This window comes from Schistocerca americana, chromosome 7, assembly GCF_021461395.2.
Source record: "Schistocerca americana isolate TAMUIC-IGC-003095 chromosome 7, iqSchAmer2.1, whole genome shotgun sequence".
NCBI classification, from domain to species: Eukaryota; Metazoa; Arthropoda; class Insecta; order Orthoptera; family Acrididae; genus Schistocerca; species Schistocerca americana.
The window spans coordinates 350843889-350871112 of record NC_060125.1 but is presented as its reverse complement, the minus strand read 5'-3'; the positions used below and the strand labels follow the sequence as shown (position 1 = coordinate 350871112).

The 27224-nt window shown below is 43.5% G+C and overlaps 1 protein-coding gene across 1 annotated transcript in view; it reads right to left on the bottom strand.

The window, feature by feature from the left end:
- The window catches only part of LOC124621817, a 524408-nt gene that overhangs the window by 104277 nt on the left and 392907 nt on the right, over positions 1–27224 (bottom strand). Inside the window, exon 3 of the mRNA XM_047147256.1 lies at positions 5479–5631. Within this exon, the coding sequence (XP_047003212.1) occupies positions 5479–5631 (153 nt within the window). The remainder of the gene's footprint in view (positions 1–5478; positions 5632–27224) is intronic.

The following is a 27224-nucleotide window of genomic DNA, read 5'->3' as shown; positions in this document are numbered from 1 at the left end:
CAAATGTCGTTACGCAGAAGTGACGTCAACTCGAGCATTCACCCTGTATTGTTGATCTTTCCCCACGTGATTATCACGCCTTCGGCCACTGAAGGGTCGACGATTCCTTTCGGGCGATCAGACATTGCAGTTGGCACTTTCGGACTTCTTCACGAAGCACGACACGCTGTTTTACCAAAAAGGCATCTTGAAGCTGGTGCGGAGGTGGGATGATTGCCTCAGTGCTCATGGCGATTTTGTCTGACTGGCATACCGATTCTGGACAGTATGGCCTTCTAACGGAAACTTTTTGATCACCCCTTATACGTGGGGGTTGCTACTACGAATAACTTCAACCGGAACAATGGCGTAGATAATGTAGTGGGGAAAGGGAACCAAAGACTGCGATTTATTGCCAGAACACTTAGAAGATGCAACAGGTCTATTAAACAGTCTGTCGTAGTAGAACGGATGAGAAAAACTTAAAGGTTGTTTGATGAACCCTCTGCCCGACACTTAATTGTGAATTGGAGGGTGGTCATGCAGATGCAGATACCCAGCCGCATTAGAGCCATTGTTGTGGCCCGAGGTGGCACATCTGTGTTCTGAATTTCGCATCTGTATACACACAAATGACCTGCACATTACTTATTCATGTATTCTTCCCGCTACATACCTCACTGTATGAATAAACATGTAAATTTTCGTTATTTGCTTTCCTTCCTGCTGTTGCAGTTTTAATGAGTGGCTGTGTATAACATACATAAAGTTTCTGCTGTTTTATGCGCATTGGGTTATTAGGAGATGTGCTTGTCGGGTAGACGCCGGCAGCGGGAAAATCCGCCCGCTTAAAACCGATACCGTTATTTTGGTTCTCGGTATTTTTCGTTACTTGTTTGCTCTCGGTAATAATAGGTGTTTCTAAATTTTTACAAATAATCGGGTAAAAAAATTAAATATCAGTTAGCCCTAGCAGCAGAACTAACATTTTTGGTTTTTGAATAAATCTTTTTTAACAAACAAGTAATTTTTATTCGTAAAATTTCCATTTCTTTGAAATACTGTGTCATATAGAAAATAGGAAAAGCGATCGGTGCAATTTTAAAAATAATGCCGCCAGAAACTAGCAACAATACATGGCATAAGCACTGGTACAGCATTGCTGAGACAATAATGCCATAGCACATGAGCTATTTGATGGTACACGCATAGATACAGTATGCGTGACTTACCCCATGTGGTACATACGGTAGTCTCTCGCTATCGTCATCAGATATCAGATGTACAGAATGGCACCACACCCAATCTGGATGTATTTTATGAAGTGCAGTATTAATGACGTACAATGTTCTATTTGCTTCAACAGGTTAAAAACCGCAGGAGCCAAACAAACTTGCGACAATGTATAGGAGAAAACATAAAAGTTAACAATCCATTCATAGTTTATAATAATAATACAAAGTAGCTGACCGCTGACTGCGTCTACATCCAGTTGTAGCTCTTGAAAACGGACAAATTAGCACGTAAAATAGAGATCATCAAACTTAGTTTTCCATTTTTAGCACTGATTATTCGTAATAACCAAGTAGTAGTATGATTGTCGATTACAAAATGATTTTTGAGCAGACTTTCAAAAATTAGAACCACTAGACGAATACTGGTGACTTTTTGTATTATTCAGTCACTTTTCGAGAAAAACATCGAACGGTGGACAGACTAAGTTTTCGTTTACTTGCCTATTAAATTTAATATTTTGATTCTACAGGTGGATTCACGGCTGGGAGATCATGTGTAGACCATATTTTCACATTACGACAGATTTTGGAGAAACATAGGGAAAAATCAAAAAATATAGGATTAATTTTCATAGATCTAGAAAAAGCGTATGATACTGTTCCAAGAAAATTACTTTGGAGAGCACTACATATGGCAAACATAAACCCTTCCTTGATTAAAATAATACAATAGATGTATAAAGATAACATTTGCCAAGTGAAAGTTGGTAATAAACTTTCACAGAAATTTAGAACAAGCAAAGGCCTTTTACAGGGCTGTCCCATGTCACCATCATCATTTAAAATCTATATAGATATTAGCCTTAGAACATGGTGTCGTAAATGTAATAGTATGAGATTAAAAATAAGAGATGGAGTTTACCTACATCATTTATTGTTTGCTGATGATCAAATAGTCGTAGCACAAGATGGGGAGGATGATAACTATATGTGCAATCAACTAGCAGTAGCATACAAAACTTGGGGTTTGAAGATTAATTACCAAAAAACAGAATACTTGACTAATGATTCAGATGAGCTATACATTGAAGGAAAGAAAATCAAAAAGATAAACACTTTCTGTTATTTGGGATCCATTTTAGAAATCGAGGGAAAATCAGAGTCAGAAATCAATAAAAGAATTAGTAGCGGACGGAGGGTCATTGGGATGCTTAACTCAGTGTTACGGAGCAGGAATGTAATGAGCAGAACAAAAAAATCAATATACAAATCCATATTAGAGAGTGTGGTTCTGTATGGAACGGAGAGCTGGATAATTAACATGAAGCACATTAAAAAATTACAAGCTCTAGAGATGGACTTCTGGAGAAGATCGGCAAGAATCTCCAGGAAAGAAAAGATAAGGAACACCGAAATAATAAGGAGAATGGAAATAAAAGAAAGAATATATGACGTAGTGGATAGGAAGAAATTACAGTGGTACGGGCATGTACGACGAATGGAGAAAACCAGAATACCAAAATTGATACTGGAGTGGGAACCGGAGGGGAGAAGGAGAAGAGGACGACCAATGACCACCTGGCTACAAAATGAACAGCACACAATGAGGAGAATGGGCGCAGAGGAAGAGGACACACAAGATCGAAACACCTGGAGGAATATTTTGAAAATATAGTTTAAGAACGTTTATTGTTTGTATTGTAATTTCCAAGTAAATTATTATGTTGGAGATAAACCTCTGTAATGAGGAAAAGCTCAAAATAATAATAAAAGATTCTACAGGTGGTGCAGTTAAAAGTAACCCGTCTCCTCTTCGAATGTGAATGCAATGTTTAGACTAAACAGCTACAGCAACGTACAGTTTTCTGCAGTAATCGATTTTAGCATTCTTCTGTCAGGATTTCAGTTTATTTCAGTGAAGTTAGACGTTTCCCTTTGCAAAATGACTTTCTCGATAGAAAGAAGAACTGAAATTGTGGAAGCATATGTGAAAATACGTTCGATTAAGGTAACTCGCGAAATTTTCGGTGTCAAGTATCCACTTAGAGATTACCAGCAAAGAGAGCAATACAGAGTCTGTATAAAAATTGATGCACCTACAGATCTGTGCAAAATGTAAAACGATAAAGAATTCCTTCAGTTCGCGCACCAGAAGTTATTGCAGACATTCGCCGAAGAATTATTCAGAGCCCAAAGAAGTCTACACGTATATTCGCCCAACAGGTACATGTAACTTTAAATGCAAACATTTTAGGTTAGGCTTTACCGTGACTGTTATTGACATTAAATGAAACAAATTTACAGTTATCAGTCACTATTTATTTATCTCCACGTCGCGTTTCAAAGGTTTAAACCTCCGTCATCTGGTGGATTTACATTTGAGTTGTTTTTCTCCACTAGACTGTGGAGATAAATAAACACTGACTGGTAACTAAATTTGTTGCTTCATTTAAGGTACATGTAAATTAAGGGTGCTGCCAGTAATGTTGAAAAAGTCTTAATAAACGTAAACATGGTCCGTAGTAGGCTGTAATGTGATTTTTATTTAATCGTGCGATTAGCTAATTTCGATTACTTGTGGGAAGTAGTCGCAATTAGCTAATCGCACGAGTAAATAAAAATTGCATTACAGCCTACTACGGACCATGTTCACGTTAACTAAACATCTGGAGGCTGTGGATCCCCGGAGTGGCCGTGCGGTTCTAGGCGCTACAGTCTGGAACCAAGCGACCGCTACGGTCGCAGGTTCGAATCCTCTCGCGGGCATGGACGTGTGTGATGTCCTTAGGCTAGTTAGGTTTAAGTAGTTCTATGTTCTAGGGGACTGATGACCTCAGAAGTTAAGTCGCATAGTGCTCAGAGCCATTTGAACCATTTTCTGTGGATCCCCACAAAAACGAAATTTTAAAAAAGTATTAATTTGAAGAAGTATTGTGTGGCGGTTACGCAGCAGTTACAGGAGGATGATAGTCAGAAACGTGGAAATTACTGCACGGGGCTTCTGAATAACATCAAAGATGGTTTGGTGGATCCTTTCCATCACATCATGAGTGATGAAGCATGATTGCATCTTTCCTGTCACATGAATTCACAGAACACGAGCTACTGGGGAAAAGACAACAGTAACATAATGTGTCAGCAACCACTCCATGATGAAAAAAATAGTCACTGGACCTGACTATATGTGATTATTTCTTGTGGGGACTTACGTGCCGCCATTACGAACAACAATGAATGAACTGATACATCGCATAAAGCAGCCACGGAAGCCAGGGAAGGTGTAACTCAAGACTTGCTCGTTGCAGTGTGGGAACAATCTGAATATTGCTTTGACATATACAGTGCCTCTCAAGGGTGGCATATTAAACACTTATGAAAAAGTTTGAGTTTCCAGTTCGTCAAAAAAATAAATTCATTGTATATGTTTATTAGTTTCATAAATATAGACGTGCCATATCGGATGATTCTTTTTGTTACACCCTGCATTTTTCACTGCATTTTTCATTGTAAATGAACGAAAAGTCCATTTCAGCTCTTCATTTGTGAAATTTCACTGTGTTTCCTTTATAATTACACGGGTTTTATTTGCACCACCCTGTATGTATCTTGAAACTGAGGGTGGAAAGATTTTTCAATCTTTGTTAGATTTTAGCGTTTACTAAAGAAAATAATAGGAATATTACTTTCTTTCTTTCGCTTGTGCCTTTTCCTGCAGGGACGCAGGGTTGGCACGGTTAATCGGATTGGGCAATGTTAGATTAAGGGGTGGCCGGATGCCCTTCCTGCCACCACCTCGTACCCCCCGGCACGGAATTTGTGTACCCCAACTGTCTACGACTAATGTAATCCATGGAATAACGCGGAAGTGTTCAGGTGTCTGCGAGCCGTGTAACTGAGGCGGGACATGGGGACTAGCTCGGTATTCACCTAGGGGGATGTGGAAAACCGCCTAAAAACCACATCCAGGCTGGCCGGCACACCGACCGTCGTCGTTAATGCGCCGGGCGGATTCGATCCGGGACCGGCGCGCCTACCCGAGTCCACGAAGCAGCGCATTAGCGCTCTCGGCTAACGTGGCGGGTAAAGAAAATAATAGGAATGAAAACCGAAGATCTTTTATTACAGAAAATCGTTTATTATGAGCGTTTATTATGAGCGCTTTTAACAGTTATGTTAAGGTAGCGTTGAAAAAAAGAAACGATATAACCGAAAACCTCTGTTCCAGCGATAAACGCCACCCCTGCAGTGAAGTGAGTGTACTGACCAGGCCCAGCGATGAGCGGCGGCGGGCCGACCCGCGGCGCCACCGTCGCACACTCGGCGCGCCCGCCGTCGCAGAGGCCAGCAGCAGCGCCGCCCCCGGCGACCACGTCCGCGTCGTCAGCGCCCACCACTCGCAGCTCCGCGCTCAGCAGCCCTGTAACACGCGGAGGCGGACGCCATGTCTTAGCTGCTAGCTTAGGGACACCTCCGGAGTTGTAAAAGGACACCTCCAGAGTTGTAAAACTACCATAGACTATCGTTAAGTAAGCATAGAGTACAGTAGTTATCTAGCAGCTTTGGGCAATGTAAGGTCGTACCCGCGCTACGCATACGTTAGGTGTGTTGCATACCTATCAGGCGTTACCTCATAACGATCGCTTTCTTGGCGCATGCGATCAGTGTCTCACTGGTTTCCCCTAAAAAATCGAAAGTGGTGAGCCATCTAGAACAGAGGTCTCCAAATTACGGCCCGCGGGCAGAAACCGGCCCGCGAGGGCCGGCAAACCGGCCTGCGTTAGCTGGCCGCACATCCCCGGTATCCGGCCCGCCAAATATTTGTTGTGGTACCTATATTGCCAACAACTGAGTTTCGAGGCCTATCGCGACCAATACATCGCGACATTGGCTCTACTACTCGCTACAAGACTACATAACTAAAGTTATTGTTGCGCCGCTTGAAATAACAATGCGTTGACATACTCTACCTCTGTTACGTCTTGCAGTAATAGTGTTGCTAACAATGATTTTGAGATTTCGTTAACTTTGCAGGACACTTTCGTGAAGAATGTGCAGTGACATACTTTTTTGTCGGTGAAATTCGCCAGAACAAAATACACCAGAATTTCTGTCAGGTTCCTCCAACAAATCAAAATTATGTAATTAAATAAAAATCGTAGTTCGTTTCAGTGCTAGCTATTTCCACAATCTTAGATTTTTGCGATTTCATCTTTCCTTTAGCCTTACATTAGGGTGATCATGGAGTGCTAGGGTGCTGTAATCCAACTGGGTAGATGTCGGCCCTTATGACTTCGCGGAGGAGTCAATATGGCCTGCGGACTAAAAAGTTTGGGGACCCCTGATCTAGAAGATGGGTGAGGAGATGTAATGGACCAGGTAACATACAGAGAATTTTTGCTCCACATAGTTATCCACCTGTCTCTTCCTTAGAAGTAAACAGTATTTACAGCAAAATTGAAATTGTCAATGTTTTAATTCAGATTTTATTCGAGAAGTTTTGTTTTGTAACCTGAAACAGTGGAAGATTGTATGTAGTAAAAATAAAGAGAACAATACATATATGTCATACAGCGCTAGACAACACAGTTTCACTAACAAAAAGACAAAATTACACAAAAAGAAAAAAAATACAAAACAAAAATATATCAAACATCACTTCAATACTTCGTCAAACTTACATAAAACATGTTTCCGTTACTCACAAACAACTTTGGCATTTATCAATAATGAAAGGAACTTTTGCCTGCTTCAACTTTAAACGGTTTGAAGATGTTAGATACCTTCTGCGATAATTTCCGAAATACAGAAACGTGACTATCTTAACATTCTGCACATCATGCCGATTTAGCTTTTGCGCTGTTTATTAAGTATTAACTTATTGATTGTGTTTTCATTTATTTTATTTTCATTTTTATGCAACTATATCTCTGTACGAGGGGTACTTCAAAAAGTAAGTTACGCATGTCGTCCCATACTAAGATAATTACGCAACAGGAGTGGCGCATTGTCAGAAGAGAGTACATGTCCTGAGTTCCTTGCAAACACAGTTCTTTTGCGGTACGGTTAACAGTTGCGTCACAGTGCGCGTATGCGAGGCCCACGAGAAAGAAAGGCTGCGGCGCGTACATCACGAAGGTGGTCCTGAACTCGCTCGCTCACTCAGCTCAGCGTACAAAATACGTTTCTGTACATGTTAACTCCCAGCTGAGCGTGTAAGTATTAACAAGAATTGCATCTTCCGCTGGAGTCTGGTATTATTAAATTTTACTGATTAACAATACTACAGCAAAATTTAATTTAAGATCAATACCCCATATAAATGGTATAACGACTTGTTTATAGGATTTAGTCTCTTCTGATTAACAGTACTCGTTACATGCTGGAAGTGGTACCTTATGCAACTGATAATCATTTTATCATGATTTAATTTTATTGTACTCCAGTACAGCCAGGCGTAACATATTTCAAGGAGGCCTAAGGACTTCCCACCATTATAGGTCTAATAACAGTAAGATTCCATAACTTCCCACCATTATAGGTCTAATAACAGTAAGATTCCATAATAGCGGAGTCCAGTGGAAGTTTCAGTTTTAGTTTCTACGGACACGCCTAATTACGAGTTAACAGGCCTAGAAACGTAAATGGTCTGCTGATTTGAGCGAGCGAACGAGCACAGGACTACCTTCGTGACGTACGAGCCGCGGCATGTCTTTCTCGTAGGTCTCGGCGCGTATGAAATGGCAACAGAAAATGTACTTCATAGTGGAAGTACGCTGGGCTTTAATTTTCCGGAAAGATTCACGAAAGGGCACACTACCCTGCCTTCGCTACAGAGTAAAAGATTCATCCTGAAAACAAGTCCTTAGATTGTATGGGAGTTGGAGAAAAATATTGAAACACCGAGAGAAATGAATTCTTGAACATAAATGCAGGTGCTAGCCGAGACTGCAGGTTGCACTGATATACTTGACCACGAACGGTACCTGTAAAATGGGCTCAATACATTGTAAGTGTGAGTCGTGGTCAGAAAAGTGTTCTGTGTAGCGGATTAAGTCGGAGATAAGTGAATTCTAAACGTGGACAAATTGTTGATGCTCGTACTGTGGGTGGTTCCGTAACTAACGTACCCGAAGTGTTTGGTGTTTCAAGAGGCACCGTATCGAAGATGTATACAGCATTTAGGGAAAGCGGAGAAACATTAACCGCAAAGTCACAATGCTGACGAAAGCGTGTGTAGTGCACTGGTGATGGACGGTCATTGAGAAGGACTGTGACGGAAAATAAGGGGACGACAACTGCAAAACCCACTTCAGCACTGAATGCCGCACTCGCGAACATTGTCAGCACCAGAACAACGTGGGTAGGGATGCCTCCATAAGCAGGGAACTGCGGGTCGACTTTAAATTCCAAAACTACTTATCAGTGATGCAAATACTTGTAACAGGAAAACGAAACAATGGAGGAATGTCGTTTGGTCGGGTGAGTCTTGTTTCACACTGTTTCCAACCTCAGGACGAGTTTACGTCTCAAGAGAAACATGGCGACGATTCGGTGACGATTTGGACAGCCGTATCATGGTATCCCTTGTGCCCGATGGTTGCTCTGCAAGGTTGCATTGCTGCCAAGTATTATGTGACCACTGAGTCTGATCAGTTTCATTCCATGGCAGAATGTTTGTCCCCTTATTCTGGTAGGTGTTCCAAGACGACAGAACCCTTGTTCACACAACTCAAATCAACCAGGACTGGTTTTGTGAGCATGAGAATGAACTCACGAGTTTCAGTATTATTAGGCCTTAATTGATTTCTTTGAAGGGTACAAGGTCGCTACCCACCTCCATTAATGTTACCTGAAATGACAACTATTTACAGGAAGAATGATATAAGAGTCCCTTCAAAACCATACAGGACCTGTATTTATCCTTTTCGAGGAGACTGGAAGCGGTTTTCCAATGCTGTTTTTGTCATGGAAATGTGTTGTGTTTTTGCTGTTTCCATATTTCTGCCTATCCCGGTAGGTAAGCCATTTCTCCGCAGATTTTTTTCTTTCAAGAGCGTTAGTCCATCTTCTGTGATTTGGAGAACAGAAAGCCAGGTCGTTAGGTTGCTGGCTCGAGTCCCAGTCCATCACATGGTTTCAGTTTACCAGAAAACACCGCCCAGTTGTAAGGAGTCAACCGCCCCTTACGTACTGAGAACAATATACACTACTGGCCATTAAAATTGCTACACCACGAAGATGACATGCTACAGACGCGAAATTTAAGCGACAGGAGGAAGATGCTGTGATATGAAAATGATTACCTTTTCAGAGCATTCGCACAAGGTTGGCGCCGGTGGCGACACCTACAACGTGCTGACATGAGGAAAGTTTCCAAACGATTTCTCATACACAAACAGCAGTTGACCGGCGTTGCCTGGTGAAACGTTGTTGTGATGCCTCGTGTAAGGAGGGGAAATGCGTACCATCACGTTTCCGACTTTGATAAAAGTCGTATTGTAGCCTATCGCGATTACGGTTTATCGTATCGCGACATTGTTGCTCGCGTTAGTCGAGATCCAATGACTGTTAGCAGAATATGGAATCAGTGGGTTCAGGAGGGTAATACGGAACGTCTTGCTGGATCCCAACAGCCTCGTATCACTAGCAGTCGAGATGACAGGCATCTTATCCTCATGACTATAACGGATCGTGCAGCCATGTCTCGATTCCTGGGTCAACAGATGGGGACGTTTGCAAGACAACAACGATCTACACGAACAGTTCGATGACGTTTGCAGCAGCATGGACTATCAGCTCGGAGACCATGGCTGCGGCTACCCTTGACGCTGCATCACAGACAGGAGCACCTGCGATGATGTCCTCAACGACGAACCTGGGTGCACGAATGGCAAAACGTCATTTTTTCGGATGAATCCAGGTTCTATTTACAGCACATGATGGTCACATCCGTGTTTGGCGACATCGCGGTGAACTCACATTGGAAGCGTGTATTCGTCATCGCCACACTGGCGTATCACGCGGCGTGATGGTATGGGATGCCATTGGTTACACGTCTCGGTCACCTCTTGGTCGCATTGACGGCACTTTGAACAGTGAACGTTACATTTCAGATGTGTTACGACCTGTGGCTCTACCCTTCATTCGATCCCTGCGAAACCCTACACTTCAGCAGGATAATGCACGACCGCATGTTGCAGGTCCTATACGGGCCTTTCTGGATACAGAAAATGTTCGACTGTTGCCCTGGCCAGCACATTCTCCAGATCTCTCACCAATTGACAAGGTCTGGTCAATGGTGGCCGAGCAACTGGCTCGCCACAATACGCCAGTCACTACTCTTGATGAACTGTGGTATCGTGTTGAAACTGCATGGGCAGCTGTACCTGTACACGCCATCCAAGCTCTGTTTGACCCAATGCCCAGGCGTATCAAGGCCGTTGTTATGGCCGGAGGTGGTTGTTCTGGGTACTGATTTCTCAGGATCTATGCACCCAAATTGCGTAAAAATGTAATCACATGTCAGTTCTAGTGTAATGTATTTGTCCAATGAATATCCGTTTATCATCTGCATTTCTTCTTGGTGTAGCCATTTTAATGGCCAGTAGTGTATCTTTGCCTCACGCAGGTCGCAGTAGGTACTATCGATAGTCGAGCACCCAATGCGCCAGAGAGTAGAGAGTGTTGAGATTCCGAGTCAGCTGTTGGCTGCTAAGCGAGCAGGCCGGATTTTGGCAGGATGGCCGACCGCGTTGACAATTGTTTAACGGCTGTGTGTGTCACTCAAAGCCGTGGGCCTGACCTCCATCAAATATGTAAATGGCGTTAACTGAGTGATTTATCTGATGTGTTTAAGTGTTGATTTGTGCACCGTGATTACGCGACAACCGCGCCGGACAGTCAAAAATTGGCTTATAGTGAGGACTGTGTATTCAGTGCCACAGGAAGAATGCTGACGTATGACGACATTAATAGGCGACCTGTGATGGGTCTACTGTTATTACTTTGTCAGGCGAAGAGCATAACTGCCTCATTTGTGCTGTTTAGACAAAAGATACAGAACATTAACAACAAAGTATGTACCCATTACTGCTACCTGACATCCTAATTAGCTTTTTTGATTTTGATAAGAAACAACTCATATTCAGATATTAACCAATCAGCCTTTATCAGTTGCACACAGTCAAAGTATTTTAAACTGTTAGGCTACAATCCACAATTCAAGAACGGTGGGTTTAATAGGGAGTGTTTTACACTCTATTACAGGGTGAAAGATTCATTGTTGGATAGTGAAGTTTCTTTAGTTTCATAAGGATCGTCCCTTGATTCCCTACTTCCACTGAATCTTAGGCCATGTGGGTTTGCAAATGTGCACATGGCACAAACCAGTTTTTGAACCGCTAATGTATTTGCTCTCTACTGCTAGTACTGGGAGGCGCAGAACGGCAGCGGTAGGTGAGTGACAGCAGAATTACTGGCGCCGGCAGCAGCAATCAGCGCGCCTGGCACGGTCGCCAGCTAGGGCGAAGGTGGCGCGTGTCAAGTACCACTTGTCGTCGCCCACGCCGCTGCCGGCCAGCATAAACGGCCGGTCTCCGACTTTCCAGCTCAGGCGCGCTTCTCATAGTCTTCGCAACGCAGAACAAACATGGTTTGTCCTGGGTGCGTAGGGTGACACTTAAGGCACAGGAACCTAAACTGGATACCTTGAGATCAGGAACAATGGTCAAGGACGAACATTGGGGCTCTTTACTGACAGACTGACAATGGCAAGTAAAACGTTTCTGAGAAAGAGAAATTTTTAATATCTGAAGGGTATCCCAGAAAGATACTTCGACAGGTTGTAGACGCTGTGTTGAGGAAGAAATCGAGGACAGGAGACCATGTCCAGAAACGTCATCCAACAATGCTACAGAGCGACGAAGTTATAGACGACGGCGCCTGTTCGAAGGCGCACAACATGTCCTTACTACTTCTCACTTTCACTAAGGATAGCAACGTCATCAGCGAATCTTATCATTGAAATCCAGTCGGCCTAAATTTTAATCATACTCCTGAGCCTCCCTTCCTTCTATTCCCGTCATCGCTTTTTCAATGTATGCATTGAACGGTAGAGGCTAAGACTGTAATCTTCTTTCATGTCCTTTTTAAAGCGACCACTTTGTTGGTCTTCGATTCTTATTGCCGTCCTTTGGTTACTGTGCATATTGTATGTTACCCACCTTTCCCTGTAGTTACACCTACTTTAATCAGAATCCGAACATTTTGCACCATTTTACGTTTTTGAACGCTTTTTCTACGTCGGTAAATCCTATGAATGTTCCTGATTTTTCTTCAGTCTTGCTCCCATCAACAAGCGCAAAGTCACAGTTGCTCTTCTGGCGCTTTCGTAAAGCCAGACTGATCGGCATCTAACAGATCCTCAGTTTTCTTTTCTCCTCAGTTTTATTTTCCGTTCTTCTGTATATTATTCTTGTCAACAGCTTGGATACATGAGCCGTTAAGCTGACTGTCTGATAATTCTCGCACTTTTCTGTATTTGCAGTCTTCGGGATTGTGTGGATGATATTTTGTCAATAAGTCTGAGGGTAAGTCACCAGTCTCATGGACTATATACACCAACTTGAACAGTCGTTTGGTTGCCACTTAGAAATTTCGGAGGACTGTTGACTATAATTTCTGCGTTACATGATCGCAAGTTTTCCAAAAGCCTGTTGACTCTGGCTCTAATACTGGATCCCTTATGCATTTCACATCGATTACAACTTCTTCTTCTGTCGTTTTCTCAGACAAGTCCTACTTCTTATAGAGGCCTCTAACGTACTCTTCCCATCAATCCGTTCTCTCCTCTGGTTTCACGATGAAATTTCCATTTGTTTTCACTTCCCTATATGCTGAATCAGTTCTTCCGACGATTATTTCTTTTTCCTGTAGCCATTTCGCCTTGATTTCACTACACTTTTAAAGTCATTTCTAAGTGACTCACTGTGCTGTATTTCTGTCTTTCCCTAAATATTTTTGTGCTTAATTCTTTCATCGATGAGTTGAAGAAATTCCTCCTTTTCCCAAGGTTTCTTCGCTGTTACCTAGAGTTTAGTATGGTCTGTATAGACCTGTAGCGAATCGTCTGTATTATTTCGACGTCTGTTGTTATGCCTATTTGATAGGGATTCCGAACACTGGAACATTATTATAAAATTAGTCACAGAGGAGTGTTGTATACGATCTTCTTTACAAATGCATTGGATTCACCAGAACCATTCCTGTTTCTATTATTCGTCTTCCATAATACTGATTTTTTGTTCGTTCTATTTCACATCGCTTTGTGTTATCCCTAAATACAAACATCAAAACAAGTTTTGCATCACCTCGGCTCCGAGAGTTCCGGAACCTGTACAGAAAATTGGAATAGAGTCAACATAAATATCTGGCGAAGAGTTCTCGGGCTCAACATAAATATCATTTCCGCCCTTTTTATTGCTCATTGAAACCACACATTGCATGTTGTACCACCATACAGCGAGACCTTCGGAGGTGGTGGTCCAGATTGCTCTACACACCGGTACCTCTAACACCCAGAAGTACGTCCTTTTGCGCTGATGCATGCCTGTATTCGTCGTGGTATACTATCCACAAGTTCTTTAAGGCACTGTTGGTCCAGATTGTCCCACTCCTCAACGGCGATTCCGCGTAGATCCCTGACAGTGTTTGGTGCGTCATGCCGTCTATAAACAGCCCTTTTCAATCTATCCCACCCATGTTCGATATGGTTAATGTCTGGAGAACATGCTGGCCACTAGTCGAGCGATATCGCTATCCTGAAGGAGGTCATTCACAAGATGTGCACAATGGGGGTGCGAATTGTCGTCCAGGAAGACAAATGCCTCGCCAATACGCTGCCGATATGGTTGCATAATCGGTCGGAGGACGGGATTCACGAATCGTACAGCCGTTACGGCGCCTTCCATGACCACCAGCGGCGTACGTCGGCCCCGCACAATGCCACCCCAAAACAGCAGAGAACCTCCACCTTGCTGCACTCGCTGGACAGTGTGTCTAAGGCGTTCAGCCTGACCGGGTTGTCTCCAAACACGTCCCCGACGATTGTCTGGTTGAGGGCATATGCGACACTCATCGGTGAAGAGAACTCAATTCCAAACCTGAGCGGTCCATTCGGCATGTTATTGGGCCCATCTGTACCACGCTGCATGTTGTCATGGTTGCAAAGATGGACCTCGCAATGGACATCGGGAATGAAGTTGCGCATCATGCAGCCTATTGTGCACAGTTTGAGTCGTAACACGACGTCCTGTGGCTGCACGAAAACCATTATTCAACATGGTGGCGTTGCCGTCAGGGTTCCTCCGAACCATAATCCATAGGTAGCGGTCATCCACTGCAGTAGTAGGCCTTGGCCGGCCTGAGCGAGGCATGTCATCGACAGCTCCTATCTCTCTGTAACTCCTCCATTTACGAACAACATCGCTTCGGTTCACTCCGAGACGCCTGGACACTTCCCTTGTTGAGAGTCCTTGCTGGTACAAACAATGTGGACGCGATCGAACCGCAATATTGACTGTTTAGGCATTGTTGAACTACAGACAAGACGAACCGTGTACCTCCTTCCTGGTGGAATGATTAGAACTGATCGGCTGTCGGACCCACTCCGTCTAATAGGATCTGCTCATACATGGTTGTTTACATCTGTGGGCGGGTTTAGTGATATCTCTGAACAGTCAAAGTGACTGTGTCTGTGATACAATATCCACAGTCAACGTCTTTCTTCAGGTGTTCTGAGAACCGGGGTGATGCAAACTTTTTTTGGTGTGTGTAGTAACACGATGCGACGAGCACAAGATGTTCAAATATAATTTTGTAATCACACGCTATAGGGTTGTTTTCGTTTGTTGCAAGTGTTATCTTACGTTTATCCTCGTCTTACGAGATATGCCATTCATTAAACCAACCGGAAAATTTTCCATGTATCTCTACATTGCACAGTACGACAAGCGTGGCGTTCTGAGACGTCACCCTCGGGCACGGCGACCTTCAGACAGATGCGAAAAAAAGGCCAGACCTCAGAAGTTCATGAGATTAATGACGTCACAGTGGCGCCAAATTCAGTCAAAACTCTGACCAACTCTACCGTGCAAGTGTCACACGATACCAATACCGTCAAAACCCCTCTTATTAACATTTAACCCCTTCTTTAGACGTCTATGCGATGGATATCAGAACGCCACGCCGTGCGTTGAAATGACGCGTTTTTCTTATGAACGGCCGAGGAAAACATTTGAGACCCACCGGTTCTCAGAACAGACGCGAAAAGGCTTCAAGGGATAGCATAGAGAGCGTGGATGAAACCACTCCTTTCCACGGGGCATTGATTCCCATACATCTTGCAGTCGAAAACGACAGTTCGCAGTGGGGTGAACAACAGCAAACGTCATTGACGACCTTTGACACTGCTAACACCTTTGACGTTTCAAACCTTCTCTAAGGTGGGATTGCATCTCCACTGGAAGTGATCTGACCCCTCAGGAGCGCAGGGTCACCGCAATTTTTGTTCTCGTGTGAAGGTTGGAAGCATTAGGGACCGTTCAGAACCAGGGGTGCGTCATTGAGACGGGCGTGAATAAAAAGGCAACGTTCGATCTCAGATTCTGAAGATCGGCAAAACCCCCTGGTGGCATCTGCTCACATTTATTGAGAATTTTAAAACAGAAACGTACAGCGACAATCTGTAAAGTAGTCTTATGCATCTGCAGGCAGGCTCCTGGAAGCGTAGAGGAGTCAAGACGTTGCCCACCTGCAGGCACATAAGATTTCTTTGCATATTGTCCCTGTACCTGTTCATTTCTAAAATTCTCAATAAATTTGTGCGGGAGCCATCGGGGGTTTTGCCAAACTGAGTGGTCTTAGGGGGACCATTTACCATTGTATTCACGCATGCATCAATATCGCACCCCTATGTTCGTGTCGCAGGACGACACGAAGCAGGACGACTGAAAAAGCATAACCACCACCCCTTGCTGCTGCTTCAGATCACGTTCAGTTTTCATCGAAAAGTTTTGAGTGGTTCCTGTACACGACAGCAAAAATTGTGGTCGCTTTACACTCCAAAGCCGGCCAGTGTGGCCAAGCGGTTCTAGGCGCGTCAGTCTGGAACCGCGAGACCGCTGCTGTCGCAGGTTCGAATCCTGCCTCGGGCATGGATGTGTGTGATCTTAGGTTTAAGTAGTTCTAAGTTCTAGGGGACTGATGACCTCAGATGTTAAGTCCCATAGTGCTTAGAGCCATTTTTTTGCACTCCAAACGGGTGCTATCGCAGTCAATGGAAATGAGAGTGACAATGTCCTCAGGAATAAATTCAAACGTACGAGGTCGTCAGCAGTGTCACAGGCTGTCAAAAACGTAGTCCTTTTGCTCATCGCACTGCAAATTGTCGTCCTGAGGACTGGCCTTTTTTCCAGACGTGTCGACATCTTTCTGCATTAAGCATTGTCGAGCCCAAGGATGGCGTCGCAGAGCGCCACGCTTTTGCACTATTACAGAGAAAGGTTGAAGGCAACTTTGAGCCAAATTTGGAACTTCTGCGTACGCAACAGAAGACAATTAAGGGGTCTGGAAAAAGTGATGGTTTGATTCAGCTGCGCAGTGTACATTTTCTTACGATCGTCTGACGAGTAAACTTTCCTATTGATAGCAGCATAGTCAACTAACAATCTTATAGCGATGCTGATCCTGTCTGATACATCGTTTGAGTGTACTGTATTGAAAACACTATTGAGCCTGTTACACTTTCTAAGGACACACGCGGTATTACTTCTGTTTCTCTCTGTCATTCGCCGTCCGGTATAAAGTACTGGGTGCTATTGGTCAGTCTCACTATGAGGGGAAGAAGATTTTGAAATTCACTCAGAGCAGTATAACGACCACGACCTTACTCGACTCTCTTTGTTTTTCTGGCAGCTTAAACAGTGGAAGCGACGCTAATCACCCTCCAGTTTCTCGATTTCTTTCGTCTGTGGAGCACTTGCAGCACGCGGCGCATTGTTACTTGAATCCTACGGGGGCGCACGCTTCCATTCCGACACGTTAACGCCGTGCGAGCATTGCTAGAAAGCGTGGCCACCCCGTCTCAGAGCCGAACGCTTCTTGTTGGAAAGTTTGCGGAACAGAGCACTAGATGGGGGACTGAATCTAGCTGCCAGCTGAAGAGAATAGTGGGTTCAGAGAGAACAGTGGCGAACGTACTGTGTTCGCTTCCAGCCAGATCTTCGTTGTAATGTTAGAGTGTTCTCACTGACATTGAGTCCCCCAGATGAACCAGGGGGCTACCAACGTTGGTTCAGCGACCTTGCTGGGTACGGGCCCCCACAGCAGGCGCCTGGTTCATGCTCCCATGCTGACTGCTGTTCATCGGCGAAGCCAGTACCGCAACTGTACGCCCACTAAGTGGGTCAGCGCGGTGGAATGCTAACCGAAGGGTCGCGGGTTCGATTTCCAAACGGCTCGGAGATTTTCTCTTCTCTGGGATTGGGTTTTGTGTTGTTCTTGCTTCATATCATAATAAATGACATTCCGCTATTGAGACGGCTGTAAGGACACGTTAAAAAAACAATGATAATACACTACTGGCCATTAAAATTGCTACACCACGAAGATGACGTACTACAGACGCGAAATTTAACCGACAGGAAGAAGATGCTGTGATATGCAAATGAATAGCTTTTCAGAGCATTCACACAAGGTTGGCGACGGTGGCGACACCTACAACGTGCTGACATGAGGAAAGTTTCCAACCGATTTCTCATACACAACAGCAGTTGACCGTAGTTGCATGGTGAAACGTTGTTGTGATGCCTCGTGTAAGGAGGAGAAATGCGTACCATCACGTTTCCGACTTTGATAAAGGTCAGATTGTAGACTATCGCGATTGCGGCTATTGTATCGCGACATTGTTGCTCGCGTTGGTCGAGATCCAATGACTGTTAGCAGAATATGGAATCGGTGGGTTCAGGAGGGTAATACGGAACGCCGTGCTGGATCCCAACGGACTCGTATCACTAGCAGTCGAGATGACAGCCATATTATCCACATGGCTGTAACGGATCGTGCAGCCACGTCTCGATCCCTGAGTCAACTGATGAGGACGTTTGCAAAACAACAACCATCTGCACGAACAGTTCGACGATGTTTTCAGCAGCGTGGACTATCAGCTCGGCGATCATGGCTGCGGTTACCCATGACGCTGCATCACAGACAGGAGCGCCTGCGATGGTGTACCCAGCGACGAACCTGGGTGCACGAATGGCAAAACGTCATTTTTTCGGATGAATCCTGGTTCTATTTACAGCATCATGATGCTCACATCCGTGTTTGGCGACATCACGGTGAATGCACGTTGGAAGCGTGTATTCGTCATCGCCATACTGGCGTATCACCCGGCGTGATGGTATGGGGTGCCATTGGTTACACGTCTCGGCCACCTCTTGTTCGCACTGACGGCACTTTGAACAGTGAACGTTACATTTCAGATGTATTACGACCCGTGGCTCTACTCTTCATTCGATCCCGGCGAAACCCTACATTTCAGCAGCACATTGCACGACCGCATGTTGCAGGTCCTGTACGGGCCTTCCTGGATACATAAAATGTTCGACTGCTGCCCTGGCCCGCACATTCTCCAGATCTCTCACCAGTTGAAAACGTGTGGTCAATGGTGGCCGAGCAACTGGCTCGTCACAATACGCCAGTCACTACTGTTGATGAACTGTGGTATCGTGTTGAAGCTGCATGGGCAGCTGTACCTGAATACGCCATCCTAGCTCTGTTTGACTCAATGCCCAGGCGTGTCAAGGCCGTTATTACGGCCAGAGGTGGTTGTTCTGGGTACTGATTTCTCAGGATCTATGCACCCAAATTGCGTGAAAATGTAATCATATGTCAGTTCTAGTATAACATATTTCTCGAATGAGGACCCCTTTATCATCTGCATTTCTTCTTGGTGTAACAGTTTTAATGGCCAGTGGTGTAATAATAATAAGTGGAGATAGATGGCCTTTTCGGATGAATCACGTTTTATGTTCCATCGTACAGATGGCCGCTGACGTGCACTGCGTGAAACATCTGAGAGCGAATTCTCTGTAACAATCATCGTTAGGGTATACTGTGGTGTGGAGAGTATTTTCGAAGGATTCCCTGGGTAACCTCGTCATTCTGGAAGGCATAATGGATCAACGCCAGTACGCATCTATCCCTGGAGACCATGTCCACAAGTATATGCAGTTTATTTTTCCTCGGCACGATGGCACCTACTAGCAGGACAATGCAAGATGTCACGCAGCTCTCAGCGTAGATGCGTGGTTCGAAGAGCACCAAGATGAGTTTACCGTACTCCCCTGCCCTTCAAACTCGAGAGTCTTTGGGACCATCTCGATCGAGCTGTACGCGCCATGGATTCTCAACCGAGAAACCTAAAGGAGCTGGCCACGGCACTGGAGCCTGTATGGCTTCACATCCCTGTCGGTACCTTCCAGAACATCACTGACACTCGTCCTTCACGTCCGCATTGAAAAAGGTGGTTATTTAGGCGTTTGGCAGGAGGTTACATTAATGTGACTGTACTGTGTGAAACGTCCCCGAAAAGTTTATGAATTACTGTACTGATATTTACGTTATTTGATTTTCAGACAGCTGAGCAAAACTGAACGTACTCAGACATTACTGTTTTTACTTATTCTGATCAACAGTAAACTAACACACAATTTTTTTTGGCGCAACGCAATCTTTCAATAACCCCTACAAAAGAATGACCCTGACTAACAATAACCTGTACCTTTCATGAATCACTTACCTCACAAAAATCTTCGTTACTCAAACTACTGTAATACAGCGAGCACCAGTACTGCCAGCTAAATAAAAGATTCTAGCTACTGAAGGCACTAACTACTGATAGGCATAGTTAGCAAATGAAAGATCTGATGGAGAACAAACAATGTATTTACCTTAATAGTGTTCAAAAGTCATTATATATATATATATATATATATATATATATATATATATATAAGTTCATGACATCCAATTTAACAAATTTACTTTTTCTGACGGACACACGTCCAGATCGTCCGCTCTCAAAACTGTGCCATCTCTCTCCCCACATCCACCACTGCTGGCGGCTCACCTCCAACTGCATAACGCTACGCGCTGTTCACATCCAACTGCCCAACACTACAATAGTGAATATTCCAACAATGCCAACCAGCCACAGATTGCACACAGCACAGTCAGTGATTTTCATACAGAGCGCTACGTGGCGTTACCAGCATAAAAACCTAAACAGCCTATTTACACGTTTAATATGATGTAAGAACAATGATCGTATAAAGACCCTAACCGTCAGTGAGCGGCGGTGAGTGTCACACCTTGTCAATGTCAGCCAGTTTCAAATCCGACAGGAACTGCTGGTGACAGTCAATGCAAGTTTGTCTCAACCAGTTTCCTAGCGATCATTGCTAAACGAACTGCAGGCGAAGGGTATTTGGAGTCGAGTACCTCGCGAAAGGCCACTGCTCACAGCTGAACATGACGCGGCACGTTTTCAACGACAGAGAAATTGGACAGTGTCTGCCTGGAATCGTATAGTGTGGTCGGACGATTCGCAGTTTTGCCTCTTTTCAAATGATACAAGGATCAATCAAGCGTTTGAGTGCTATTGACAAGAGATTTCAGATCGATTCCGTATTTCTGGATTTCCGGAAGGCTTTTGACACTGTACCACACAAGCGGCTCGTAGTAAAATTGCGTGCTAATAGAATACCGTCTCAGTTATGTGACTGGATTTGTGATTTCCTGTCAGAGAGGTCACAGTTCGTAGTAATTGACGGAAAGTCATCGAGTAAAACAGAAGTGATTTCTGGCGTTCCCCAAGGTAGTGTTATAGACCCTTTGCTGTTCCTTATCTATATAAACGATTTTGGAGACAATCTGAGCAGCCGTCTTCTGTTGTTTGCAGGTGACGCTGTCGTTTATCGACTAATAAAGTCATCAGAAGATCAAAGCAAACTGCAAAACGATTTAGAAAAGATATCTGAATGGTGTGAAAAGTCGCAGTTGACCATAAATAACGAAAAGTGTGAGGTCATCCACACGAGTGCTACAAGGAACTCGTTAAACTTCGGTTACATGATAAATCAGTCTAATCTAAAAGCCGCAAATTCAACTAAATACTTAGGTATCACAATTACGAACAACTTAAATTGGAAGGAACACGTAGAAAATGTTGTGGGGAAGGCTAACCAAAGACTGCGTTTTATTGTCAGGACATTTAAAAAAATGTGATAGACCTACTAAGAAGACTGCCTACATTACGCTTGTCCGTCCTCGTTTAGAATACTGCTGCGCGGTGTGGGATCCTTCCAGATTGGACTGACGGAGTACATCGAAAAAGTTCGAAGAAAAGCGGCACGTTTTGTACTATCGCGAAATATGGGAGACAGTGTCACAGAAATGATACAGGATTTGGGCTGGAAACCATTAAAAGAAAGTCGTTTTTCGTTGCGACGGAATCTATTCACGAAATTCCAATCACCAACTTTCTCCTCCGAATGCGAAAATATTTTTTTGACACCGACTTACATAGGGAGGAATGATCACCACAATAAAATAAGGCAAATCAGATCTCGTACAGAAAGATATAGGTATTCATTCTTTCCGCGCGCTATACGAGATTGGAATAATAGAGAATTGTGAAGGTAGTTCGATGAACCCTCTGCCAGGCACTTGGATGCGATTAGTAGAGTATCCCTGTAGATGTAGATGTAGTTGTTTAAGCCGCAGCGTGCGGAGATTGTAGTTCAGGCAAAAGGAGGTTATGTGACGTTTTGGATGTGTTTTTCGCTTCCACGCCTGAGCTGCATCACACAGTTCTCGTATTCCAGGTGGCATGAATGAGAAGAGCTTGGCCCAGCTAGTGGGCGTGACAAATATTAATATGCCGTCAGGATCTCATATTGATATTCAACGCAGTATCAGACTATAGAATGATATTGATTATGACCCCACTTGCAGGAAACCACTGATATGAATAGATACTGGGGAAAGGTGGCAGACATCACGACACTAATAGAGAATAACAGCTCATGTTTGGACGCATTTGGTAATAACATCGTCATATTTCACGTTTCCTTATTTACCGCACGCACGTTGGAAAGACACAAATGCCACTCTAATCGATTGCCTCCATGATGGTGCTTATATACCCGCATTGGAGTGGCACTATGTTGCGTATACGCCGCAGCATTGCCCTCAAACGAAAAGTTTTTGGTCGCCCCTTATATGTTAAATTAACCTTTGTTCATTGAGAGTGATGGTATACTCAGCTGAAACGGGATTCGCATCATAGAAGTTACTGACATACTTCGTAAACAAGAGAAGGTGAGAGTATTCTGAGGCGGGGCGTGTTTGAAAACATTTCGATTTGACACTTGAATGACTCGCAGCACAACTGATTCTCCTTTTTTCTCTTTTCCGGTAACTCCATAGTTCTGCCCTCGAGCTCTAGAGAGATATCCGGGACGAACATGCTCTGAACAAACACGAGGAAAAAAAATACCGAAAAGCCGTGGAATTGAGGCTTCAAGCATGTAATTAACAATGCCAACTCTTACTTCACGGCTCACAGACGTGGCAACGGTTTTGCAGCATTGACGTGCTTGTGAAACTGCAACATGTAATCCACTGTTATTAGTCAATTAGAGTGTTGCTGTTTCACACGGAATTAATCTGCTGAAACTGCCCCGTATCAAATGGAAAAAAATGCACATGGTCAGCTATGGACGGTAATGTACTCTTTTCGAAACGCATCGATGGTCAGTGACAATACTCCGCACTTAGAAAACAATCAGAAAGTGCTTCTGCGAACCGCCTGCCCAACACTTAAGTGTGAATTACACAATAGTTATGTAGATGTAGACGCTCGTAGGCGGACGGAATGAACGTCACTGCCAACAAAGTAACTGACATCCCCGTTGTGTGCACAGCCACTGGCCGCAACCCTGTGAATCCGTATCTAGTCACTGACAAAAGAAGGAACGCTTCGTTATCAATTGGGAGATCATTCAATGTGAGGTGCCGTAGTGACAAGAAATTGGACATGCGTTCAGGAACAGTTTCAATCCTCGTCAGACCAACAACATTTGGATTTTTCGTAGTTTCCGGTTTACGCAGATCGCTTCGGATGGATCCTTTGATGGGAAAACCCCTGTTTTCCTTTCTATTCGTGTCCTTTTGGAACTTATACTTTGTCTCTAATCATTCGTAACACCGTTATTTTCAAAAAGTGTCGTAGTTCATCGTCACGAGCTGCTAGAAATGTTTCTTTTATTACAGCCAGTCCAGCTTTCAGACCGTTTTCAGGTGTCCTATATATCGGAGGAGAGAAAACATGAAATGCATTTCATATTTAACTGTCAATACAACGCTGCCTGGTATACATGTTCACGCAAACTCACACAATACATCTACTCACACAAAATATTTAAAACAGCTTACACAGCGATATGGAACTTATGGCGTCAAATAGCACAAAATCCTTCATAAGCCAGTGAAAATGAAAGTGCTACACAAGGTAGTAGTACTAACGGTGATCATATAAAGGAAATGCTTGAGTACGATACATTTATACAGTGTTACCTCTTTATCATTTGTTAAAGTATATTACACTATCGACAAAAAATGTACCGAACACCGTCAGTGTTCAATGTATACTGTCTAGTTCTAATATTCTGTGTGGAGGTGCTCAACATACTGGCAACTACGCAGCTGATTACTGCTTATAAGTCGAAGCTGTGGTGACGCCGAGGGTATTTAAGAGTTCATTGACTAATTACATTACGATTGTACATGTTGTGCATTATTTGTAACCATGAGCATGTTGTGATAGTCATATAGTGGGTGGTCAGAAACAATATGAGAACCCTGTAAGGTTGTTGCAGGGAAGGTTCTGCTGAAAAACAACTGTTAAGAAAAATAATTCGATATATTGCTCCGTTTCCGAGTCAATTAGCATTGAAATTAGCCAGGCAATCAGGTGCGCTCGCCAATTCAAGCGGTCCGCCAGATATAATGAGTATCAGTTGCTCCGAGATTGTTCAGCCTTTGTCTCGAGTTCGATCCTTACTGCTGTGACATGTGCAATTTTATCTATCGCTCTCTCGTTCGCTTTTAGGAAACTAAGGGAAATACTTGTGTGGCGACACCGTATCTGGCGGGCCGCTTGAATTTGGTCACGCAACGGCCTGATTGGCTTCACTTCAATGCTAATTAATTCAGAAACGACGCAACGTATCGAATTTCTTTTCTTAGCAGTTATTTTTTAGCACATGCTACCCTACGACACCCTCACAAGCCTTTCTGACTGTTTCTGACTACTATACATAAAACCTTAACGATCTACTGTATACGTCGTATGCAATAGCATATAATGTGTATCACAACAACATTAGCGCTGACAGCAATGAAGTGCAAATGAGAAGCGACCTATATTTATGCATTTTCGTCTAAATGAAATAATTTACAACTTACATTTTTTATACACATTGTTTTCGTTTCTAAGCGACCTTTGAGGGATACAATAAACCCAGTTTTAATGAAAGTAGAGAATAACAAAACAGCTTTCTATGTCCGGAACGTCACTGTCTTTGTGTAATTTGTGTCTATATTATCAGCAAGGTTCTAATTACAGTGAACCTATAATATGTAGGCTGAAACGACGTAAGAATATACTTAAGATGCATAGCATGTCACTAACACTAATAGGAACAAACAGTGTAAACTACTATAGTAAGTGATGGCTCACGCCGCACCAAATACTCGCAGATTAATGCAAGAGCTGCATACATCGTACGACGAACGTGAGTTGACCCAATACTTAACAATATAACAGAAGCACTCGCTGATTAAAGGAACCGATGGTTACAATGTACGACTAATGTAAGTGGTTCAAATGGTTCAAATGGCTCTGAGCACTATGGGACTCAACTGCTGTGGCCATAAGTCCCCTAGAACTTAGAACTAGTTAAACCTAACTAACCTAAGGACATCACAAACATCCATGCCCGAGGCAGGATTCTAACCTGCGACCGTAACAGTCGCACGGTTCCGGACTGCGCGCCTAGAACCGCGAGACCACCGCGGCCGGCTAATGCAAGTGGTTCAAATGGCTCTGAGCACTGCTTATGTCATCAGTCCCCTAGAACTTAGAACTGCTTAAACCTAACTAACCTAGGGACATCACACACATCCATGCCCGAGGCAGGACTCGAACCTGCGACCGTAGCGGTCGCGCGGTTCCAGACTGTAGCGCCTAAAACCGCTCGGCCACCCCGGCCGGCTAATGTAAGTGAACTGATTATTTTGCAATATGACAGATGCCCTGTGCCGTTAGTGTCAGCTCGCTTATTTTCTCCTCAAGATACAGAAATGCACTCTCGAGACGTATCGTGGTGGAAGGAAGAGGAGTTCGTATTCATGAAACGTCCCACCTTTACTTTGACAAACAGGCTCAGTGTTTTTAGGGCTTGTCCTTTTACAATGATCTTCTTATTCCTGTTTAGTTGCCGTAAGTATTTCCTCGTGCTTCACAAAATCGTTACTAACTAAGCGCATTAAAACTAAGCAAAGTCCAATTAACGGACTTAATAGCGCGAATAATATAACGAGGTATAAGTTATGCCTGATGTATCACACTATGACGTACATTTATTGTTACATCATTCAAAAGCATTTTCCCTAGTACAGTTACCAGACGGCTAACGAAATGTGATCTTTTCATTGTGAAAAACTGTTTCATATTTCAGAAAACTAGTTAAGTTTTAAATTATAAAGCACTAGTTACTCATTGTGTGACGGGAGATAGCTTTTCATTTCGCAATCCAGCGTACGGACTAAATTCGAATCTGGCTGTCAACGAAATTCATTTAGCACCTGTAACATTGTTTCGAGCGCTCGCATTACTCAGATACATCTGCATGGTGATAATCATATTAAGGTAAGCAGATCTGCCTCATCACTCTAAAAGAGGCGACAAAATTACAGTGATGACATTTCACAGCACTTCCATCTGTTTTATCAGTCAATACGAACAATTGCACATAAAAGTGTCGTGTCTCGAAATTACTCAGAAAAACGAACGGCAAATTCATCGGTATTAGTCGGATCCAGACAACCACACGAGATCCAAACATGATATCGCAGTAGGACACGAATTGAGTATTATTTCTGAGACCGCAGCGTCCAAATGAGAGAAATATTTCCCAATCTAGGAATGAGGAATACATTTCTGTGAAGAAGTGTTTACTTAATGATCCCTCCTAGATTACACTCCGACTGGTATGATAAAGGTCACATTTCTCATATCTACTTTCTTTAAACACTTTTTAGTGAAACTGGCAAATAATCCTCTTCTCTTTGTTGCTGTGAGGCCTTGTAAAACAGTTTAGTTGTATCTCAAGACCGTCAGTGGCAGAGACCTAAGTGGGACAGCAGACCAATACGATTTACTAGCGTCTGGAATTCACGATACGTGTTTTAATAGAGTTCTCACTGAAGGTTAAGCCACCAAACCAGGTATTGCGATTTGCAAGTAGCAAACACCAGGCGTTCTCCGCATGAGCTGTTGATCGGCGTATGACAATGGTGGGCACAAATATGGCTAAATAGAAAAAGATACCGTAAAATTTGGTGAATAGGACAAGAGGAATAAATAGGATAAAATTTAAAGTTAAAGCACTTACAGCCCTCGGTCACAAAATTTAAGTCTTTTGACCAGCTTTCAACATTTCTATTAGTGCCTTCATCAGAAATTAAATATTCAAATTGGCCTATAACATAAGTACACATTTATGGGAAATTTTTTTTTATATTACAGTGTAAGTACTGACTAACAGTACAAGAAAGAAACAGTACTTACAAGTAACGTATAAGTTAAATATCAAGTAAGAAAGG